The sequence below is a fragment of the Stylophora pistillata genome, chromosome 1 (genome assembly GCF_964205215.1).
Source record: "Stylophora pistillata chromosome 1, jaStyPist1.2, whole genome shotgun sequence".
NCBI classification, from domain to species: domain Eukaryota; kingdom Metazoa; phylum Cnidaria; class Anthozoa; order Scleractinia; family Pocilloporidae; genus Stylophora; species Stylophora pistillata.
In genome coordinates this window covers 30,794,451-30,812,934 of record NC_142519.1, presented here as the reverse complement: position 1 = coordinate 30,812,934, position 18,484 = coordinate 30,794,451, and the positions used below count along the sequence as shown (strand labels likewise).

Sequence of the window (18,484 nt, the reverse complement as noted above, 5' to 3'; positions counted from 1 at the left end):
GTAAACCACGACAGAAATTAACTGTCAACCTCTGCAACTCCTCCACTGTTTGGAACAGCTGCAAAGACCAGAAATCCTTAGACACCAGAGCTATTTCTGGATTGATGTTATGTGGGTAAGGGGCCAATAAGATCCAAGATGGCAAAACTATAAGGTTCTATAAGACAGTAACTATGCTATATCATTTGTGGTTTCTGAAATTTACTGATTTCCAATGTAATTGGCAATGATGGTAATCATAATGTCTTGGGTGTTGACATTATTCTGAGTTTCAACAGTAAATGTTTCACATCTAACTTACCTTTTTTCAAAATTGACCCAACAACAGAGACATGACCAGGGAATCAGAGCTTGCAGAAGTGCTTTATTTGTTTGTATTTCAAAATAACATACAGTTGTATACAATGCTGGCTTTGAAAAAAATTTATGACAAGGAGATCAGGCACGTATATCACAAAAGAAAAAGTAGTCACAAGTACCACAGTTTGAAACAGAAACAACAACAAAAAAACTGGATTTTGAAATACAGCAAATGGAAAGGGTAGAATATCAACCTCTTAACTACACAAACCTGACTACACCTACTACCTCTCTCTTTCAATTAGTCAGGAAAGTTGCAGTTTGGCTGACAGGTTTGTCTCTTTTTCTCTACCTGCTTCTTCCATAACACATTGGAATTTGGAAGAAACTCTGGAGAGTTTAAGGAGTTAAAATATTTTGAAAAGGTGATACAAAACATATTCAACAAACAAGGAGGATTGAAAATATTTTGTCTTAGGTTTCTGTTAGAACTTAACTACAGCATCTGGCCAAAAGAAAAATTTGGATGAAACTCATGACAGACTCACTTACTAAATGCCCTAAGAAAATTGAATGTACAAAATAACAAGGACTATCTAGTTAACATAGTCTAGTGGTCTGTTGAACCCTCCTCTTCTGTTCATATATTGTCTATTGAAGAAAAAACAACACAAAATGAATATCACTGACACAACTTTCTGAGAGGTACAAAGAAAAATCTGCTCATCAGAATTCTCCTTGGAGCGAAATATTTGATTTGCAGTAAATCCCATCTTCTTACAAGGGGAATATAGTAGAAAGATGTTTTCTTCGTCTAGTCATGAGTGTAGGAGAAAGAAAAAATTCTGAGTCCCCATGAGGAATCAAACCTCAGACCTAAGGATTCTGCATTTTAATGCCCTACCACTGAGCCACAAGACTCTATGGTGAGCAAGGCCCATTACAAAGTTTACATATGACACCTGTTGTAATATTGCCGTTCTGTATGTTAAGACTGGGCTTCCTGTGCCCTGCCCGCATTTTGCATGGCCAGTGATTTCACTTTATGGCTATTTATTACTGTGACCGCCATTTTGTATTTAGTCTTGGTTATGTTCTAAGTGAAGTAAGGCCTATTTAAGGCTCTATTTCAACAACACCCATCTTGCATACTGCTAAGATTGGCAAAGGGAATGTTAATGATTCAAACCCTGAGGGCCACCAACATCTAATTTACACTTACAGTTATACTAATACTACTTCCTCCTTTTATTAAATCATTCATAAAGATCATGAGAATATAGGAAATGATGGCCAACCTAAGAAGCTTAGATTGTTACACAAATTCCCTCTGCCAGTTCCCAAGAAATGTATTGAGCAGAGCATGGAGAATATGGATGCTGATATTAAGGTGAAAAGGGTTTATTGTAACTCCATCAATTTGACTTGTGATTCTTCCTTCAACTTGCAACCTAATCATGGTACAGTATATCAAGGGTAAAATTCTCTTGCCAATATAAACTTCAGAACTCCTATCACCTGTTCCCAGGAAAATGAGCTGATAGCATAAGGAGAAATTGCATGTTGAACACACAGGAGTTAAGGGTTAAATTTGTACTAAAAAGAAGTAGACATAATTATTAAGACTTAAACTTATAGGCAGTTACCTGTATTTGTTAGCTTTTTTTACACTGGTATAGCTTGAATTACATGCTCCAGCCACATGCTTACCCTGGAAAGGATATGTATAAAAATTATGTATATACTAAGCATTTAGCTTGTCATTCAGCAAACAAATGCTTCTATTTACAGTCAAACCTACCTGGTCACATTGTCTACCAACAATTAGATTCATATTTTCAATTATGATCCATCAAATATTTTTGCCTGTGTGCAATTGGTCTTAACACATCATGTGACTAAATATTCCCTAGCTAAACCTGAGGACTGTCCAAGGATGTCACCCATTCCAAAAGTGATATTCAAGATGAGAAAATCTTTTGTGGTTGTTACAGAAGAAGGGAAATATTTTTTTGGCTCATAAAATCATACCAGAGAACACCCAAAAGAAAACATTCCACACAGCAAACAATAAGCTGTTTGCAAACATTTTTTCACATCCATTGCAAAGTATTTGAAGAAAAATTAACACAATAGTCTCTATTTTGTGCAAATATGGTTACAAGTATATTTTTCCTTAGATGTTATCTGTTCCTTGAAGCACACAGTTTCTCTCAAACTTTGTTCTCAGAAAACTGTTCACATCTTGGAACAGATAATGTCCATGGACAAATGTCTGTACCTATTTTTCATGCCAAAAAGAGGATATTGTTAATTTATCCAGACTTTCCATTATCCTAACTATCAAGCCGGGTCCCCATGAGTGCAGATAATTGTGGTTTGACCATATTAGGTACTAAGTGAACACAACTGGTGCATGAAGATCACAATAACCTTAGTTGAATCAAAATTGGAGAATCCCATCATTTTCATCATGGCCTCCTCATCTTCATTAGGAATCTCTACACCATCTGAGAAAGGGAAGAATTACAAAATACCCAAATTATGTAATGTCTTAATTAAATTTAATAATAATGTTATCGAATAACACAGGGTTGTCATTGAAAAATCTATGATCTGAGCTGAGTAGGTGGCTAATTTGAATTATGCTTGTGTGGCATGCATGCATGTTAAAAAGCAAAATGCCCTTGGGGGGGTCTGGAAAATTATGAAATTTAAAACTCTCTGAAATGTGATTTCTTGCATTCTGAGACATATTTGAGTAACTTTTATTAGCCAGACACTGGTGTAAGAATCAGTTACTTATTTTCTGTCTTTGATCACAATTCACAAAGTGGCTGGTGTACAGCAGCTGTTTCTGCCACCTACTAGCTTCTAATGACAACTCTGTGACACCTTCACTCCAAGGAGAGTTCAGTGATTAAATTACTAATTTCAAAATACTGTAAAAGAGACAGGTAATGAGAATTAAGGAAAGCATCAACTCAGGGAAATTGTTTGGATTTAATACCAAATTCTCAGCACTGGCCAAAAAAGAAATTATATATCAACATGAGTTGAGAGAATCTGCATTCTGATGTCAGAGGTTTAAAGTCTAAGAGTATGTCCATACCTACTGCGGCTTCTGTTCCATTGTCACCTTCTGTTGAGATATCATTTTTATCTGTTTTCCTTTTATCTGGAGACCTGACCATAATAGAAACAATTACCCAATTTAGAATCACTGACTACTTTAGCCATTCTTAGATAAGGGAAACAAAGCTTAGGTAAGGAGATCACAATATGAAGGAAATTGGCTTTTGCTCATTAGGAGGTTGAAATCCACTCACTATGAATTAATGGGTTTCAAAGAAATTTTCTTTCAATACCCAGAGTCCAGTACACGAACTGTTGACAATTTCACTCCCAAGATCTCATTACTAATCCTCCATACTGTCTTCTATACAATTCTCATGATGTTAGTTTGGAGAATTTGGTATTGTATCAACTGATAATCCCCTAATTAAGGGATTTCATTAAGGGCAGGCACTGGGGAAATGAGCAGTTGTGAGGACGGTTCTGCCCACCTGGTTTGACGATCTAGAGGAGAGTTTATCTTAATATAAAAAGTTCACTTCAAAAAGTTTTGCCTACTTGTGAAAACCAGTTGCCCTCCTGCTGAAAGCATTAAATGACACCCCTGTAATTGATATTTTTTTTATTTACTCATCACTTGTCTACTTGATTCTGTACGGAGAAATTCTGTCTTGGTCAATCAAGGGAGTTAGAGGGTTAAACCACCAGTTCTCCACTAAACATATTAGGTATGTAAATATCATCTTGACAATTATACAAAAATATTTATCTTATAGGGGCTTTTAAAGCACTAGGAACAAACACTGGTCAAACACTTACCTTGAACGTGATCTTTTGGAGCGTCTAGGTGATGACGACCTAACAGAATCATAAAACAACAACTTACAAACAGAACAAGTATAAATGAGTCACAACTAGAGTTTAAAGAATTGTTGTTTGAAATATTCTTCTCAAAGATGAACATTGTTCTCCTATGGTTGATAACTTGAGTTTCAAGTGGTTCCACTGCATGATAAAATGAAAATATAGTCATAATTGGCAAATATAAAGTTCACATATATCAAAATCAGTGTAAAATATCTTTGTGTATGTCCCTATAATGGCTAAGGGCATCCTTCACTCTTGACTTATCAAGGCTCTTTCTATTGGATTCAGGATATGATGATTGGTTTGAGTGTTTTGCATTACCTGGACCTTCTCCTCCTCGGAGATTGTGATCTGCAAATAAGATAACAAATATTTAGTAATCAACTTATACCACTAGCCATGATTACTTTGATCAAATACTTTGTGTATACAGTTGTAACATTGGTGGGTTTTAGTCTTACTCAACTGCTGGTCTGGAGCTCAACCTAGTTTTGAAAGCACAAAGTACTAACTAAGACCATTATTACTTCAACTAAATAAAATATCACACCATTTCAGGGAACTGGTCATTAAAAGAAATTTTTAAGTTTCCCAAACGATTTAAATATCTGGTTTCTACTTATATACTCCTTGGGGGACTACAAAGTAAATCACATAGTCAGAGCTTGAAAGTAAATCTCTAAAAGCTGTGTCTAGCTTGTTAGCCACATGCATGGCCATGTTTTCCAAGTGTGAAGCTAAAATTATTCAAAAGGGGGCTGCAATCATGCTGCAAGAAGGACAAGTTTTCAATGCACAGCTTTATCTAGCGTTTGGAAAAGTTAAAGCTATCTTCATCTGATTCCCCTGTTTTCTCAAACCAGAATCATGTGTTTTAATATGGTATTAACTTCGCCACAACTTATTCTTCAAAGAGGAGTAATGGGCAACCCAGGTAGCCTCCTCTCTCACCCTCATGAACCCCTCTGTGTTGACTCAACTAGTGGATAATTTGAAAAAAATCAAAAATATAAATTTATAGAAGCTACTTATACGGAGTAAAAAAAAAAACAATCAAAATAATAATATTAAGGAAAGTGGTCAAGGACCAGGTGCACACTAGATACCTCATGATACATATTAAGACTGCATTTAGAGATACCAAACTTATAATAGGGCATAAAGTAAGAGAGATGATGGATTTGCAAGGTTGTCTACCTCTCTCTTTCATGGTTTGGGTTCAACACATTCACTTCTGAATTACACACAATCTTTGTTGTTATCCTTGTAGTAAGGATTTTCCCTAGAATCTCCAGTTTCACTCCATTCAAGACATAAAGGAAAGATTCACATAGAAAGAGATTCTAGACAGTTCTGCTGCTGTAAAATCATGTTCAACTCTAGATTACAATGTTTTTTACCTTCTGTGTCTTCTTGGGGAAGGGGATCTGAAACAAAAGGGGAATAACATTTAATTTCAATAAAAATACAATCAAACCTTTCTACTCTACCACTTTTACAGTTGAATTCCTCCTGAAATCCACCTTGTTTCCTAATCACAAAATTTTACATGTGAATACACTGTGTTGATAAACTCCCATGAAATACCCCCCCCCCCCCCCTCAGAGATGAAAATGACTGTGATCTTTCGTTTGCACTAATAACCAAGCTTTTTCAATAAAGATGGATCTAAACTAAAGATGACAGGATGTTTGCCTTTTTGGTTTCCACATTAATACAAATCATTGATGACACTATTAGCCCAGGTCCATTTAAATCCAAAAATAAAGAGAGAGAGAGAGAATGATGCCTTCATCCAAAACTATTTATCACTAAAGCTTGGTGAATAGTCAGATTATTATTTTTTTGAAAGGCCAAAAATATTTCACCACAGAATTGCCAATTACAAAAATAATATCATTGAGGTTCTCTCCCTTAGAATTGAGTGGTACCTAATGTATCATTCATGGTACCTAGAAAAAGAGCGGTGTCTTCGTCGCTTTGGTGACCTGGATCTACTCCGTCTGCGATCTACTAAATGAAAATGGTTAAATAGAAGCATGGTGAATTAAAATAATGTCAAAAAACAATACAACTTTTTCAAGTCATTGTATCTACATGTCTGGCAGCCAAACAGGTTTTTAAAAATACCAGTATTTCATGTCCAGCAACCAGAAATTTATACAGAAACACTCTTGTTTATGTTCTTTCAAGTGTCTCAAGAGTATTAGAACTTTATTTCTAAAAATGCCAAGCACTTCCAAAATTATGATGCCTTTTTAGTGGAAAAATGTACAAGCTTGTGCCTACCACAAAATTATGTGTAATTAAAAGCTCAGAAACTATTGGTCCACTAAAAAAACCAAAATAATTTTTGAAAGAGCTTGACATTTGTAAACAAACATCTGATACCCATGTAACAATTTATGACAGCCAGACACAGAGTATTTTAATAAGATATTTCACAGAGTAGACTTTTTGCATTATTTTAAAAAGACACAGAGTATTTTAAAGACACTTCACTTCTAAATCTCACTCTAGAATAAGATTTTTGTCTTTCAAGGAAGGAATTTCCTTTTTCAATTCTTGCATCAGGGGTCCTTGTTTCTTGTTTAAAATTTCTTGATCAAAGAAATACATTTAAAAAAATAAGTTTTATTTCTCATTTCAAGAAATACTGCACATCATAAATAAATACTGAGATTTCTTGTTTTCAAAATCATTCTCTTTTACTTAACCCTTTGCACCCTATCATCAGTATGCATATTCTCCATATTGTTCTCTATACATTTCCTTTGGTACCAACAAGGAGAATTCCTTCAACAATCAAAGCTTCTAAGGTCAGCGATCATTTCCTTTATTCTTGTGATTTCAATGTCTGATTCAGCAGTATAAATTGTAAGAAGAAATTAGATGCTGGGCTGACTCTTACAGTTCAAAGGGTTAAGAATTTTTGCATTATTTTGTGCCCTTGTTTCTAAGGACACAATTCTTCCTTTTAATTTCAAAAGGAAGATCACATTTCTAAATTTTAGAAGAAAAAAGAACCTAATTCAAGGGCGACACTTTTAAGTTTAAAAATCTTGATTTTGATGGTCAGAAAGAGTACCATATAACCCCATACATTAATTATGCATTTCACTTTGTTGTCTTTCACAACAAAACTTTAAAAACAAAGTCTACTGGTCTGAATGCATAATTAATGTATGGGGTTATATGGTACTCTTGCCTTGATGGTCTATCGAACCGATCTAAAGCATAATTATCCCACTTTACCTTGAACCTCCTATGAGTGACCAAGACAGAATTCCTCGTTACATAATCAGTACGATATCGAGTAGACAAGTGTGGAGAGTAAAGAAAGATATCAAGTAGGGGACTAAAGGTTGATCTAATAACAAATTCTATGAACATCACATGCGCAAACAGCAAGCTCAAGGAAAATTGCTAAATTTAAAGAGATCTTGGGAGTTAATGTATTAATTGCATGTACATACTTACCATCTTTTCTTCTTTCTTTTGACCGTGACCGACTACGTCTACGTTCTGTAAAAACTTCCAAAATAAAAAGTGAAAGCATAACCCTGAGACGAGCCTCAATACCTTTAATTAAGATAAATAATTCTCCTACTCAGCTGTGAAACAAACAAGTAGTAGATGTTATTCAAGACTTACCTCTGCCGCGGGGAGAGCGGCTACGACTTCTACTCCGCGGCATACCTTGGATAATATACTTAGCTAACTGTAATTAAGCGTAACGTAATCAAAACTGCGATTATTGGGAGGTTTTTTAATTATAAAATATCAAAGAGTCATGCAGACATCGACATCGACCACATCGAGGATATACAAACTGAAGGCTCACATGTGGACTAGCGGTTACTTACCTCAATGTATGAGTGCGCAATATCTAAAGTATTGCGGGCTCATATAGAGGTATCAATGGCTGGTCGCTGGCATGGTGAGAGTCTTTTATTTGGTCAGATGCGCTTAGATTGGTACAATGCTAGGGCGCGACCAGAGCTGAAAAGTGGAGAACACAATCAAGTCACAATTTTCGTTACCTACCTCCAACTTATAAAGCTGTCCCCTGCGAATCTTCCTACAAGTAAATTAGAGTTGACCATGTGGCCTTACAAGACAGAGCTGAATAACGTAGACACATGCGCTAGATTTTGCCGCGGAAGCACGGATTTTGAGTCGTTCGCATGAATGATTTCCTATTCTGTTGCTTCGAGGTGTCGTTTTCCTTGCCGCTTTTCTTTTACAGAACAACCTCCAAAGACTTGGTACACCGTACACCCCCTAAAAATTTTCAAAAATCAATTTTCTCCTTAAAGCCTCTGGAAATAGGAAAATACCTTCGACAAAAACAGAGTTCCTCGGTTTTAAAAGTCAGCCCTTATCATTTAGACCTTGGACACTTGAGCCCGCATCGTTGACCGCAACCCTCTGACGTAGAATTTCATTATTCAGCTCTGTCGGCTTACAATGGAACTAAATGCCACCAAACGAGTTTGGTTCAAGTCGTCTTTAATCTTTAATCTTTAATAAGTATCTTAAATAAGTAAAGATTAAAGATTAAAGATTAAAACTACCAAACGAGTTTGGTTCCAGTCCTCTAGCCAAGATGGTAGTCACATGGCCTGGGACGATGATAGGAGTGAGGAATGCGATGGACACCAGGCCAGTCCTTGTATATGATGGACAAACCATAAGCTACAAATGAAAACGGAAGATTTTAAACTGTCTGTGAAGGTATTTCTGAACTTTAGTCTAATACATTACCCGTTGTCATGGCAATAAAATTTTTCTTTCATTCATTCGTGCCAGTCCGTTAATCAGTAGAGGCTTTCTTAAAATTTTGAGCTGAGTTTGTTGTACAAACTTTATAGAATAAATCTTGTAACGTTCTACTACAGATGCTGCAATCTGATGGCTAAGTCATATGCATTCTGTTAAAAATAGTGATTGTAAACACAATATGATAGAAACACGAACCTGTCTTTTTGTTGACTGTTGAATGACTAGTAGATTTCTTTCGAAACAATTAGTTTATTCTTTCTTGATTTTTTTGCGTGATGTTTCATATTTGATTCGGGCATCGCCCTTTTCAAGTATCACGCGAATCTATCGCATAATCTAATTGCTGATTAGTTTTACTTTAAAGTTGTGAGTGACAGTTTTGAATAGAATCTTTTAAAAGTAAATATGGAACATTTTACGAAAAAAAAATTGTTCGTACAGCTGTCAATACTGATACGGTGCCCTTTTTTCCCCTACTTTGGGGTCATTGCAGTTTTTCAATCACTTGTCACGGTCTGACTTCATTCAAAACACGGATCATTGCCTAGGCTCCACGATGTCGCTCAGAGGTAATTACTACCCCGGGGCAATACTTGTCAGAGTTAATGCGACTTCAAGTTTTCCTTCTCTTTTGCACGGAAACACCTCACGCAGTTGGAGTTACTTCTTTTTTCTTATTAACAGCTAACTCCTCTGAGAAAAGCCAAGTCACATGCCAAGCTCGAGGTGATAAAAGGTAACTAATCCCTTGGTTGAGGTCCAAGATGTAAAATCAATTCGATTTTATAGCATTGAAACGCACCTTTAAGCGATTATATTTTCTCTCCCTTACACGTTTTCTTGGTACCCCTCCAAATATGACTTCGAAGTTGCCTCTCCGCAGCTCAGGTTAATTTAAATAAGGAAGTTTAGTTAAGGTAAAACTTATACATACAAAGGAAGGATTTGTTTTTGCAAAACAGCGATCACATTTCACACAGCTAGGTAGATTTGTTAAGTATGGTTTGTTTTACCAAGAGATTAACTTAATTCCCTTAGTATGTCAATGAACTGAATCGCTCCCTGCTGCGTTAGAAAATGAAATGTTCTCCAGACAACGAGGTGTTATATTCCAATCTCGTGAGAAAACTTGAAGTGTCTCGATTGAATTTTGTCTTCCAGGGCAACGGTGGACTAATTTACGTGTATAACTGTTCTAAAACCAGACTGTATCAGATAGCGGATCTGACCTTCCCTCAATAATGGAAAAACTCCATTGGCTGCTTTGGAATGTGGCAATTTTTTTATTAATCCTTTTCAGAGGTAAGATTGCTGAAAACTGTTTCGCTCAGTTAAAGTCCAGAAAGAGAACTACTGTGTTGATTACATAAGGATGTTTTTAAGTCGTTTAACAAATGCAAAGGGAATTCAGCCAGCAGTTCTAAATAACCAGTTAAGGAGCTTTATGAGTCAAGTAAGTAAGCTAGACCAAAAGGTCTCTCGTCGACACAATTTCCTATAAATAAGAGGAAATATAGCCATGGTCGAGCTGGTCGGGCTCACAACTAGACCCATTGCAACAATAAAAAGAATCAAATAAAATCGAAATGATTAATTGTTAGGATGAAAGTTTTACCTTGACTGAACCAAAATTCGGGTTCTACTTGATGACTAAAATTCTGTGTCGTGGTTTAATGGAATACTACTAAATTCAGACGCTAGCTGTGAAAATATTTTTACTGAGTCATTGATTTACAGACTTGTTCACTAATTCGTTCAGCTGAGAAAGCCATGCCAAACCCTTTCAAGTCAGTGAGTTGCACGTCGCAAGCAATGAATCCTTGCTCTATAGTCGCGATGAAAATAGTACTTTATTTTTTTTTTTGTCTAGGACGCTAATTAAGTGTCTGATGAATCAACTTTTTATAGGGAAAACTAGTTCGAAATTTCACACATACAGTCTGTCTTAGATACATACAGAGCAGAATCTGGCTTAATGACAAAAATTCAGTGAGAGAAACGCGTGGGAATCGCAGGATTCGTAACTAAGATGTACTTGATCGAAGAACTTGGGCGAACGTCTCATAAAAACCAGACAAGACAAATATAATCGCGTGTCGGCTAATTCCTTTTTCATTCAATCATGGAAATACAAGTAACCACAGGGGCTCTGTCTGCAAAGATTCATATATAGAAACGAATCAATTCGTTGGCGAGACAGAATCAAAATATTCCGCAATTACCGGCTACTAATGCTTACATAGTACAGGATTTAGAACAATCGCGACTTGTTCAAGGAGCTTATGATGCAAATTAATCGCCACTTGACAACAGCTCATTCATATGTTCTGCACGGTAATTATAGGTTGTTTGCACTTTATGTCATCGCCGCCATGTTGGTGAACGTAAACAATAGACATCTTATTAGCTCCTTTTGTTCGTCCACTAGCATTTGTTCCTTTCACCGTTGTTACCTGTGCAAACCACCTATAGTAGGGTCACATAAAAAAGAAGCGGGAACGTTCTCTTACAAGTTAGGATTACCACTTTTGATCACAAAAAGACAGAAAGACAAAGATTGCCATCCGGTTGTACATTATTGAATGATTTTGTTTGATTTCATGAAATTAATTCAATATGAAAACCGATTTACCAATTGATGCTGTTCTTTTACGTAGGAGTCACAGCCTTTGGTCGAGAAGGTTCGTTGGTTTCCTATTCTCATCTTGTCTTAATTGAATCCAAAAGTGGACAGCTCGGAAAATATAGTCAGATACAATCCACAAGCCAATTAACTCGTTCAAGCACGCCATCTCCTCCGCCTGACCATAGTGAAGAACTCATGTTTGTCTCGTCGGCTTTTAGATCTTCGTCAGTAAAAACGACAAATTTTGACAACGATGGCTTCATTCCAAAATCGAGTTTGACTGCACGACCAATAAAAGGCTATGAATTATTTGCGACTAGCAGATCAACGCAGATAAATCAAATTGAATCTTTAGCCAAAAAAAGTGACTGGCAAACTAGTGGGACAACATCTGCTGAAGTTAAAGCCACCTATCCCTCCTTTATTTTTACCTCCTCCTCTTCTTTGTCTTCCTCTTCAACACCCAAGCTGCTATCCTCGTCCTCACTCTCTCCTTTACGCTCCTTTTTATTCACCAACCCAGTCTCATCCTCTTCATCAGCATCGTCTTTATCCACGTCTCTCTCGTCATCTCCATCCTCCTTGTCATCAATATTTTTGTCTTCGTCCTCTTCATTCTCGCGGCCATCCTTCCCTTTCTATTTCTCCTCGGTCTCCTCTGATACCTCCTTATCATCAACCTTATCTTCTTCCCTCTCACCATCACCCTCGTCTTCCCATCCGTCAACCTCCCTCAAGCCGTCATCCTCATTTTCTTCATTGGTTTCTTCGTCTACATCGTCTAGATCGTCTTCATCGTCTCCATCTCCCTTACCCTCATTATCATTAACAACTCCTTCCTTCTCCTCATCAACAATTTTTTCATCGACGCCAGCTTCTTCGTTATTCTTATTTTCCAACTCATCGTCAACATCCTCCTCGTCATCATCACCTTTACCATTCTTGGCTTTGTCCTTGTCGCCATCCCTGTCTTTGTACTCCACCCGAACCTCTTCGTCGTCATCATTATCCTTTGACTCGTTTTCATCCTCATCCCTGTCTTCCTCTTCAACATTCTCTTCCTCCTCCTCGTTCGGCCCCTTATCACCATTATCTTCCTTGTCTCCGTCCCTCTCGCCTTCCTTGTCCTCCTATTCATTATCTTTCCCCTCCTTATCCTCGTCATTCTTACCTTCGTCCTCGACGCTATCCTCATATTTCTCTTCGCCATTCTTCTTCTCATCATCGTCCTCCTTCTCATTATTATTGTTTCCGTCTTCCTCACCTTCATCACCTTCCCTCTCATCCTACTCCCCCTCCTCCTCAACATCATCTTCATCATCGTCCCTCTCAACCTCTTCCTCCTCCTCCTTCTCAACCTCGTCTTCATCATCCTCCCTCTCCTCCTCCTCCTCCTCCTCATCCCCATCTTCGTCATTCTCCCTGTCATCCTACTTCTCCTTCTCCTCAACCTCATCTTCATCATCCTCCCTCTCCTCCTCCTCCTCCTCCTCCTCATCCTCAACCCCATCTTCATCATCCTCTCTCTCAACCTACTCCTCTTCCTCCTCCTCGTCCTACTCAGCCTCGTCGTCATTATCATTTTCATCCATCTACTCTTCTTCCTCTTCTTTGTCATCATCATCACTATCGTTGTCTTCAACCTCGTCGCAATCGTTATCCTCATCTTTGCCATCCTTCTCATCTTTATTCTTATTATTACCGCCGTCATCATCATTTTCTTCATCTTCATTGTCATCATCGGCTTCCTCGTCATCCTCCTCCTATTCTTCCTCTTCGTCTCTCTCATTATCCCTCGCATTATCATCATCAACATCACTATCTTTGTCTTCATCCTCATCGTCACTTTTATCTTCGTCTTTGCCTTACTCCTCCTCGTCATCATCATCGTTATCAATGTCCTCGTCACTACCTATTTCCTCGTCGTCGCCATCTTCCTCCTCCTCCTCCTCCCCCTCATCATCATCATCATCATCATCATCATCGCTGTCAGCATCACCATCATCTATAATGTCGATTTCTGCTCGGTCGTCTTTCTCATCGTCATCATCGTTGCCCCTCTCACTCCTACAACCTCTTCCCACTTCAGCTCGATCCTCATCCTCCTCGACAGCACCGCTAACGAAGTTTGTATCATCTTCTTCACTGTCGTCTACTACATCGATGTACCTTGAATCAACCAAAAAAGTGATCCCTACCAGTGGTCCAGAAAAACCTACCAGTCCAACACCCGGTAAAACCTGGAGAGCGACGCTTACTATCCAAAACATGGAATTTACTGAAGGATTAACCGATCCTTCATCGGAAGAGTTTATGAAATTAGCAAATGAATTGGAGGATGTCTTGGATGATATTTTTAAGCCTGAAATATCTGGTTTTCTTTCCGTGGAAGTTGTTAACTTCAAGAAAGGAAGCATTGTGTGCGATTTCCTTATTTACACGGAGTTAGAATCTTCAGCCACGGCTGACAATTTTAGTGATGTCTTGTCAGCTGCCATTAATAAAGGAGAAGCTAAAAAGTTTAAGATCACATACTTCACAATAGAGGAAGAGGAAGAAGAGGAAGAAGAGGAAGAGGAAGAAGAGGAAGAAGAGGAAGAAGAGGAAGAAGAGGAAGAAGAGGAAGAAGAGGAAGAAGACGTCGACGTAAAGAGTGTTATAGGGACAAAGGAACGAAAGAACGAGTTTCCTCTCAAAGTGTTTGCCGCGGCAGCGTTTGGAGCATTGGTGGTTTTGGTCATAGGCTTCGTACTTTACAAGGTTAGTACTTGGAAATGTTTCTTTGACCATAAGATTCTCAAAGAGGCAAATGGGACAAGAGAGATATGACGAGTTAGCTTAGACTAAAACCGTGGATTGCGTCGAAGGCGTGCTCTGATTGGCTACTCAAATTCCGAATATTGCTTTTCTAATGTTCTGATTAGTTCACTCAACTCTGGTTATATGAGCTCGTATTCCGAATCATCTTATAGGGAAAAACATTGCGCTAATTGTTGCGGGGAAAAAGCTCCAGATATCCAAACGTTCAGGATTCGATAAAATTTGATGAAACGGTGATTCCATTCGCTTAATAATTGGTAACTATTCACCACTAAGCAACGCCCGAAAATATCCTAATCGTTGTAGGAATAAATGAGTTATAATCATCTTTTTGTGTTATATCATCTCACTGTTTTTAGCATGTACTAGAACAAGTATTCTCTTCAGTGACGGTGGCTAACGGTGGAATTTATCTCAGTCGCCGCTTCGCGCCTCCGCAAATATTTACAACAGTGTTAGTCACCTGCACTTAAGTGAATAGTTGTTAATCAAATAAAGTCTTGATAAAAATTAGGTTTTTTCTATATAGAAAGAGAGAGCCAATTTGATCTTGGGTCGTACATCTGCGTTGTCCTACTAAAATTACCATTCAATGCAAATTTTAGTTCGTGCATATCAACGAAAACAAATTTTGATAAAGGGAGGACAAATTACCGTGGACAGAAATGATCCAAGTACGCAGATCATGATGATGCAGTTTTTCCCTTAAATCTGACGTATAAGCGTTGCTAGTATAAAATTTTGCATGCTTGAATTTATGAAGTCCATAAACGTTGATGAAGAACAGTCAAGAACGGTCATCTCTTTCGAGGAGGGGTGTGTACTCTGTTTACGTAATGATAACAACATATTACGTAGAAGAACATGCTATCAATACATATCTCTTTCCATTCTTTGTAAATTACTAGAGAGTCAGCCGAAAAAGGAGAGAGCGTGAGGGCTTTAAAAATACCAGGGATATCATTCCGTTGAACGACTTCAATTCACCAAATAATAATGAAGAAGGAGAAGGAGAGCTTGCCTCACAGAAAATACGAATCAGTAATTACGAAGACAAAGAAGAAGATGAAGACGAAGTAACACCATTTTGCAAACCGGGCGTCAAAAAAATGAGTCCTGTGTGACGTTAATTAGTTAATAATAATATTTAAGCAATTTGACAATCAAAATTTTCCCTTCTTGGTTTCATTCAGTAAGCCAATGATGTTGCTTTTGTTATCAGCTTTAAAAAAAAACAAAACAAAAGCGCCTGCCTTTGACCCGCTAAATTGTAACCAACCAGGTGCAAGATTTTCCCGCGCTTAGGGATAATGAAATTTATTGGCTGTGCTTTTGCGCTTTTGCTTTTTTTTTTAAGCAGAACTGTCTTATTGGAGCACAAGACGTGAACATTCATCTGCGTTAACCGAAGGATACAGAAAAAGAGTTGCGCGGCAACTGATCACCATCGATCGATGGAAAGTGTTCTTTATGACTAGCTAGGAAGTAATCGTTTTTTATGTTTTCAGAGGGCAACATAAACGTTTTAGCTTTTGTTGTCCTTTTTAATGTAGTTCTAGATAAGTTACTTGTTAAACTTTGTTCCTGGAGTGAGCAGATAACGTTTTCAGAAGGTGATAGGGTTCTCAGTCGTATACAGAACCTTCATATGGAAATTTTAGGGAGCCAGGGGCGCAGCCTCATAGAAGCATAACAGCGTGTGGGTAGACTTAAAGCATAATTATAGATAATGAAAATAAAATGAAAAAGATTTATAAAGTGGAGTTCCTTTAACCAGTAATTAAATATTAAGAATCAACGCAAAGTATAGCTCAACTTGAGCTCGCCAGTCATTTTGCGGTAAAAAGCATACATTGTGTAAACGGTGACACACAAGTCATTTCTTACACCAAACTGGTTCCTGTCTTGGGTGGTGAACGTCTGAACTGAGAGAGAGCGTGCCTTAGACAGGGCCGTAGCTAGCATGAGGCAAGACGAGGCAATTGCCTTGTCTTGATTTTGGCCTTTTTTTACAAATTTTTTCTCGAAGATTGACTTTTCTGAAGAAAAATGCCACGAAAAATTCTTAAAAGAGCATTTCTGAACCTCTAGATCTCAAAATTTCCTGGGGGGGGGGGCATGCCCTCAGACCCCCCCTAGCGGCTCGCGCCTTCGGCGCTTGAAAACTGCCTCGTCTTGTCCTGAAGTCTGGCTACAGCCTTGCTCAAGATTTCTCAAGATGTTCACGCCCTTTAGGTTCTCACTAAGGAAAGATCTAGCAACGCCCCTGGTGACAAATTCTCTTTATTCCGTCTCGTTTATGCAATATGGGGAGGGAATTTTTCGGAATCTGAGTGCAGGTACCAAAGAAGCTGTTCGTTTAGTCATGGCTACCCATCAGTAATTCGCTTAGAGTCACCAATTGTGTGTGTGTGTGTGTGTGTGTGTGTGTGTGTGTGTGTGTGTGTGTGTGTGTGTGTGTGTGTGTGTGTGTGTGTGTGTGTGTGTGTGTGTGGGGGGGGGGGGTATTATCTAGCCGAGGAGCAGAACATCAAATCCACAGATTGCGACTGTCCGAGAGGAAAGTTCAAACGTAGCCATCCTACTGCATTGTCCATACATGGTTTCTACAACCTAAATAGAACAGACGTGGAGTGTCGTTGGAGGAAACGGTAAGCCACCAACACATTGCTCCCATCAGGTCCTAACATGTTTCCCCAGCAAAGCCAGGCTACACTGCTCTTCTTAGAGAACCAACTCGTGAGGATCGAAATAAACTTTTTCAGATCCTTCAAAGCTATGGAAAGTTTACAGGACTGAATTGGATCATGAGCCCTGAACCTCTGAACCAGTCTATGCCCCTGCCTGTTGTTACTATCGACGAGATGATTTTCTCTGAAGAATTTCCGCAACTACCAGACACCCAAAGGCAGCGTCAGTATTTGGAGAATAAAGCCAAACTGGATTGGCCAACAATTAAAGAAGTTAGCCACCTAACTGCAGGACAGAGAGAATCCTTCCTGGCCAATGATCAAAATGCCCTCAGACCCCCCTAGCGGGGGGTCTGAGGACATGCCTCCCCCAAAAATTTTGAAATCTAGAGGTTCAGAAATGCTCTTTTAAATAACATATTATTTATAGGCACATTGTGCACCATCTTGAGGACAATGACATCTTATTTGCGAACCAACATGGATTTCGAAAAAATCATTCATGTGAATCTCAATTGATTCTGGCTGTTGAAGACCTGGCCAAGAACTTAGGTCATGGAGATCAAATGGATATGATCATTCTGGATTTCAGTAAAGCCTTTGACAAAGTTCCCCATCAACCCCTCATCAGCAAATTGCAGTTTTATGGCATTCAGGGAAGCGCCTTTACTTGGGTTAAATCTTGGCTCACTAGTAGATCTCAAAGTGTCATAATTGATGGCGTGAGTTCAAAATCTGTTGATGTGACTTCAGGGGTACCTCAAGGCACGGTACTTGGTCCATTAATGTTTTTATTATTCATTAACGATATGCAAAATGGGCTAGGATGTACACGAAGATTGTTTGCTGATGATGCTTTATTGTATCATAAAATCACTCATCATGATGACACCTTGGCTTTACAGCGAGACCTAAACAAGCTAGGCCAAAGGGCTAATAGGTGGCAGATGCTGTTCAATCCTTCTAAATGCTACAAAATGTCTGTTTTCCGTAGTAGATCCCCGTTTGTTAAAAGCTACACTCTTTACAACCAAACCCTGGTATCTGTTCGACAACATCATTATTTAGGTGTTTTGCTGTCTAGTGATCTGCGGTGGAACACTCATGTGGTCAAGATTGCTAAAAAGGGGAACTCTTCACTTGCGTTTGTGAAAAGGAACTTGTATGCCTGCTCTGAAGAAACTAAACGTGCAGCTTATGTTTCACTTGTCAGGCCACATCTAGAGTATGCGTCTGCAGTATGGGATCCTTATAGACAGAATCAAGTGGAGAAACTAGAAGCTATCCAAAGTCGCGCTGTGAGATTTATTAAACATGATTA

General features: G+C 38.4%; 2 protein-coding genes and 1 long non-coding RNA gene across 4 annotated transcripts; 2 read left to right on the top strand and 1 right to left on the bottom strand.

Moving 5' to 3' along the window:
• Positions 1-344: 344 nt before the first annotated feature.
• On the bottom strand, positions 345-9,956 carry LOC111331803 (uncharacterized). Of its 2 annotated transcripts, none has more exons than XM_022936993.2 (11): positions 9,830-9,956; positions 7,897-8,940; positions 7,723-7,776; positions 6,195-6,252; positions 5,643-5,669; positions 4,564-4,593; positions 4,195-4,233; positions 3,413-3,486; positions 2,734-2,810; positions 1,947-2,011; positions 345-951 (listed from the first exon to the last, which is right to left on the bottom strand). In XM_022936993.2, exons 2-11 carry the CDS (start codon positions 7,937-7,939, stop codon positions 897-899), a joined length of 522 nt encoding a protein of 173 aa, XP_022792728.1. In that variant the 5' UTR covers positions 7,940-8,940; positions 9,830-9,956; the 3' UTR covers positions 345-896. The 2 variants fall into 2 exon arrangements, with proteins under 2 accessions (XP_022792728.1, XP_022792727.1); XM_022936992.2 differs by having other exon boundaries at positions 6,195-6,255; positions 9,830-9,952.
• LOC148742080 (uncharacterized) lies at positions 950-4,838 on the top strand. Its single transcript, XR_015996574.1, has 2 exons — positions 950-1,690; positions 4,152-4,838. It is a non-coding gene; the product is annotated as an uncharacterized LOC148742080 (long non-coding RNA).
• LOC111331801 (uncharacterized) lies at positions 9,625-16,277 on the top strand. The gene is made up of 4 exons (XM_022936987.2): positions 9,625-9,763; positions 10,189-10,329; positions 11,685-14,413; positions 15,382-16,277. The coding sequence occupies exons 2-4, from the start codon at positions 10,269-10,271 to the stop codon at positions 15,595-15,597; spliced, it is 3,006 nt and encodes a 1,001-aa protein (XP_022792722.2). The 5' UTR covers positions 9,625-9,763; positions 10,189-10,268; the 3' UTR covers positions 15,598-16,277.
• The last annotated feature ends 2,207 nt before the right edge of the window (positions 16,278-18,484 follow it).

What these genes read in the sequence shown, in the direction of transcription:
- LOC111331803 (XM_022936992.2), bottom strand. Translation starts at nt 7,939, where the DNA reads ATGCCGCGGAGTAGAAGTCGTAGCCGCTCTCCCCGCGGCAGAG. An exon ending in AAAAGAAAGAAGAAAAGATG is followed by an intron (nt 6,256 to 7,722) that starts GTAAGTATGTAC and finishes ATTTTCATTTAG; the next exon opens with TAGATCGCAGACGGAGTAGA. An exon ending in TGGAACAGAAGCCGCAGTAG is followed by an intron (nt 2,811 to 3,412) that starts GTATGGACATAC and finishes TCCCTTTCTCAG; the next exon opens with ATGGTGTAGAGATTCCTAAT.
- LOC111331801 (XM_022936987.2), top strand. Translation starts at nt 10,269, where the DNA reads ATGGAAAAACTCCATTGGCTGCTTTGGAATGTGGCAATTTTTTTATTA. An exon ending in TTTATTAATCCTTTTCAGAG is followed by an intron (nt 10,330 to 11,684) that starts GTAAGATTGCTG and finishes TCTTTTACGTAG; the next exon opens with GAGTCACAGCCTTTGGTCGA. An exon ending in TAGGCTTCGTACTTTACAAG is followed by an intron (nt 14,414 to 15,381) that starts GTTAGTACTTGG and finishes GTAAATTACTAG; the next exon opens with AGAGTCAGCCGAAAAAGGAG.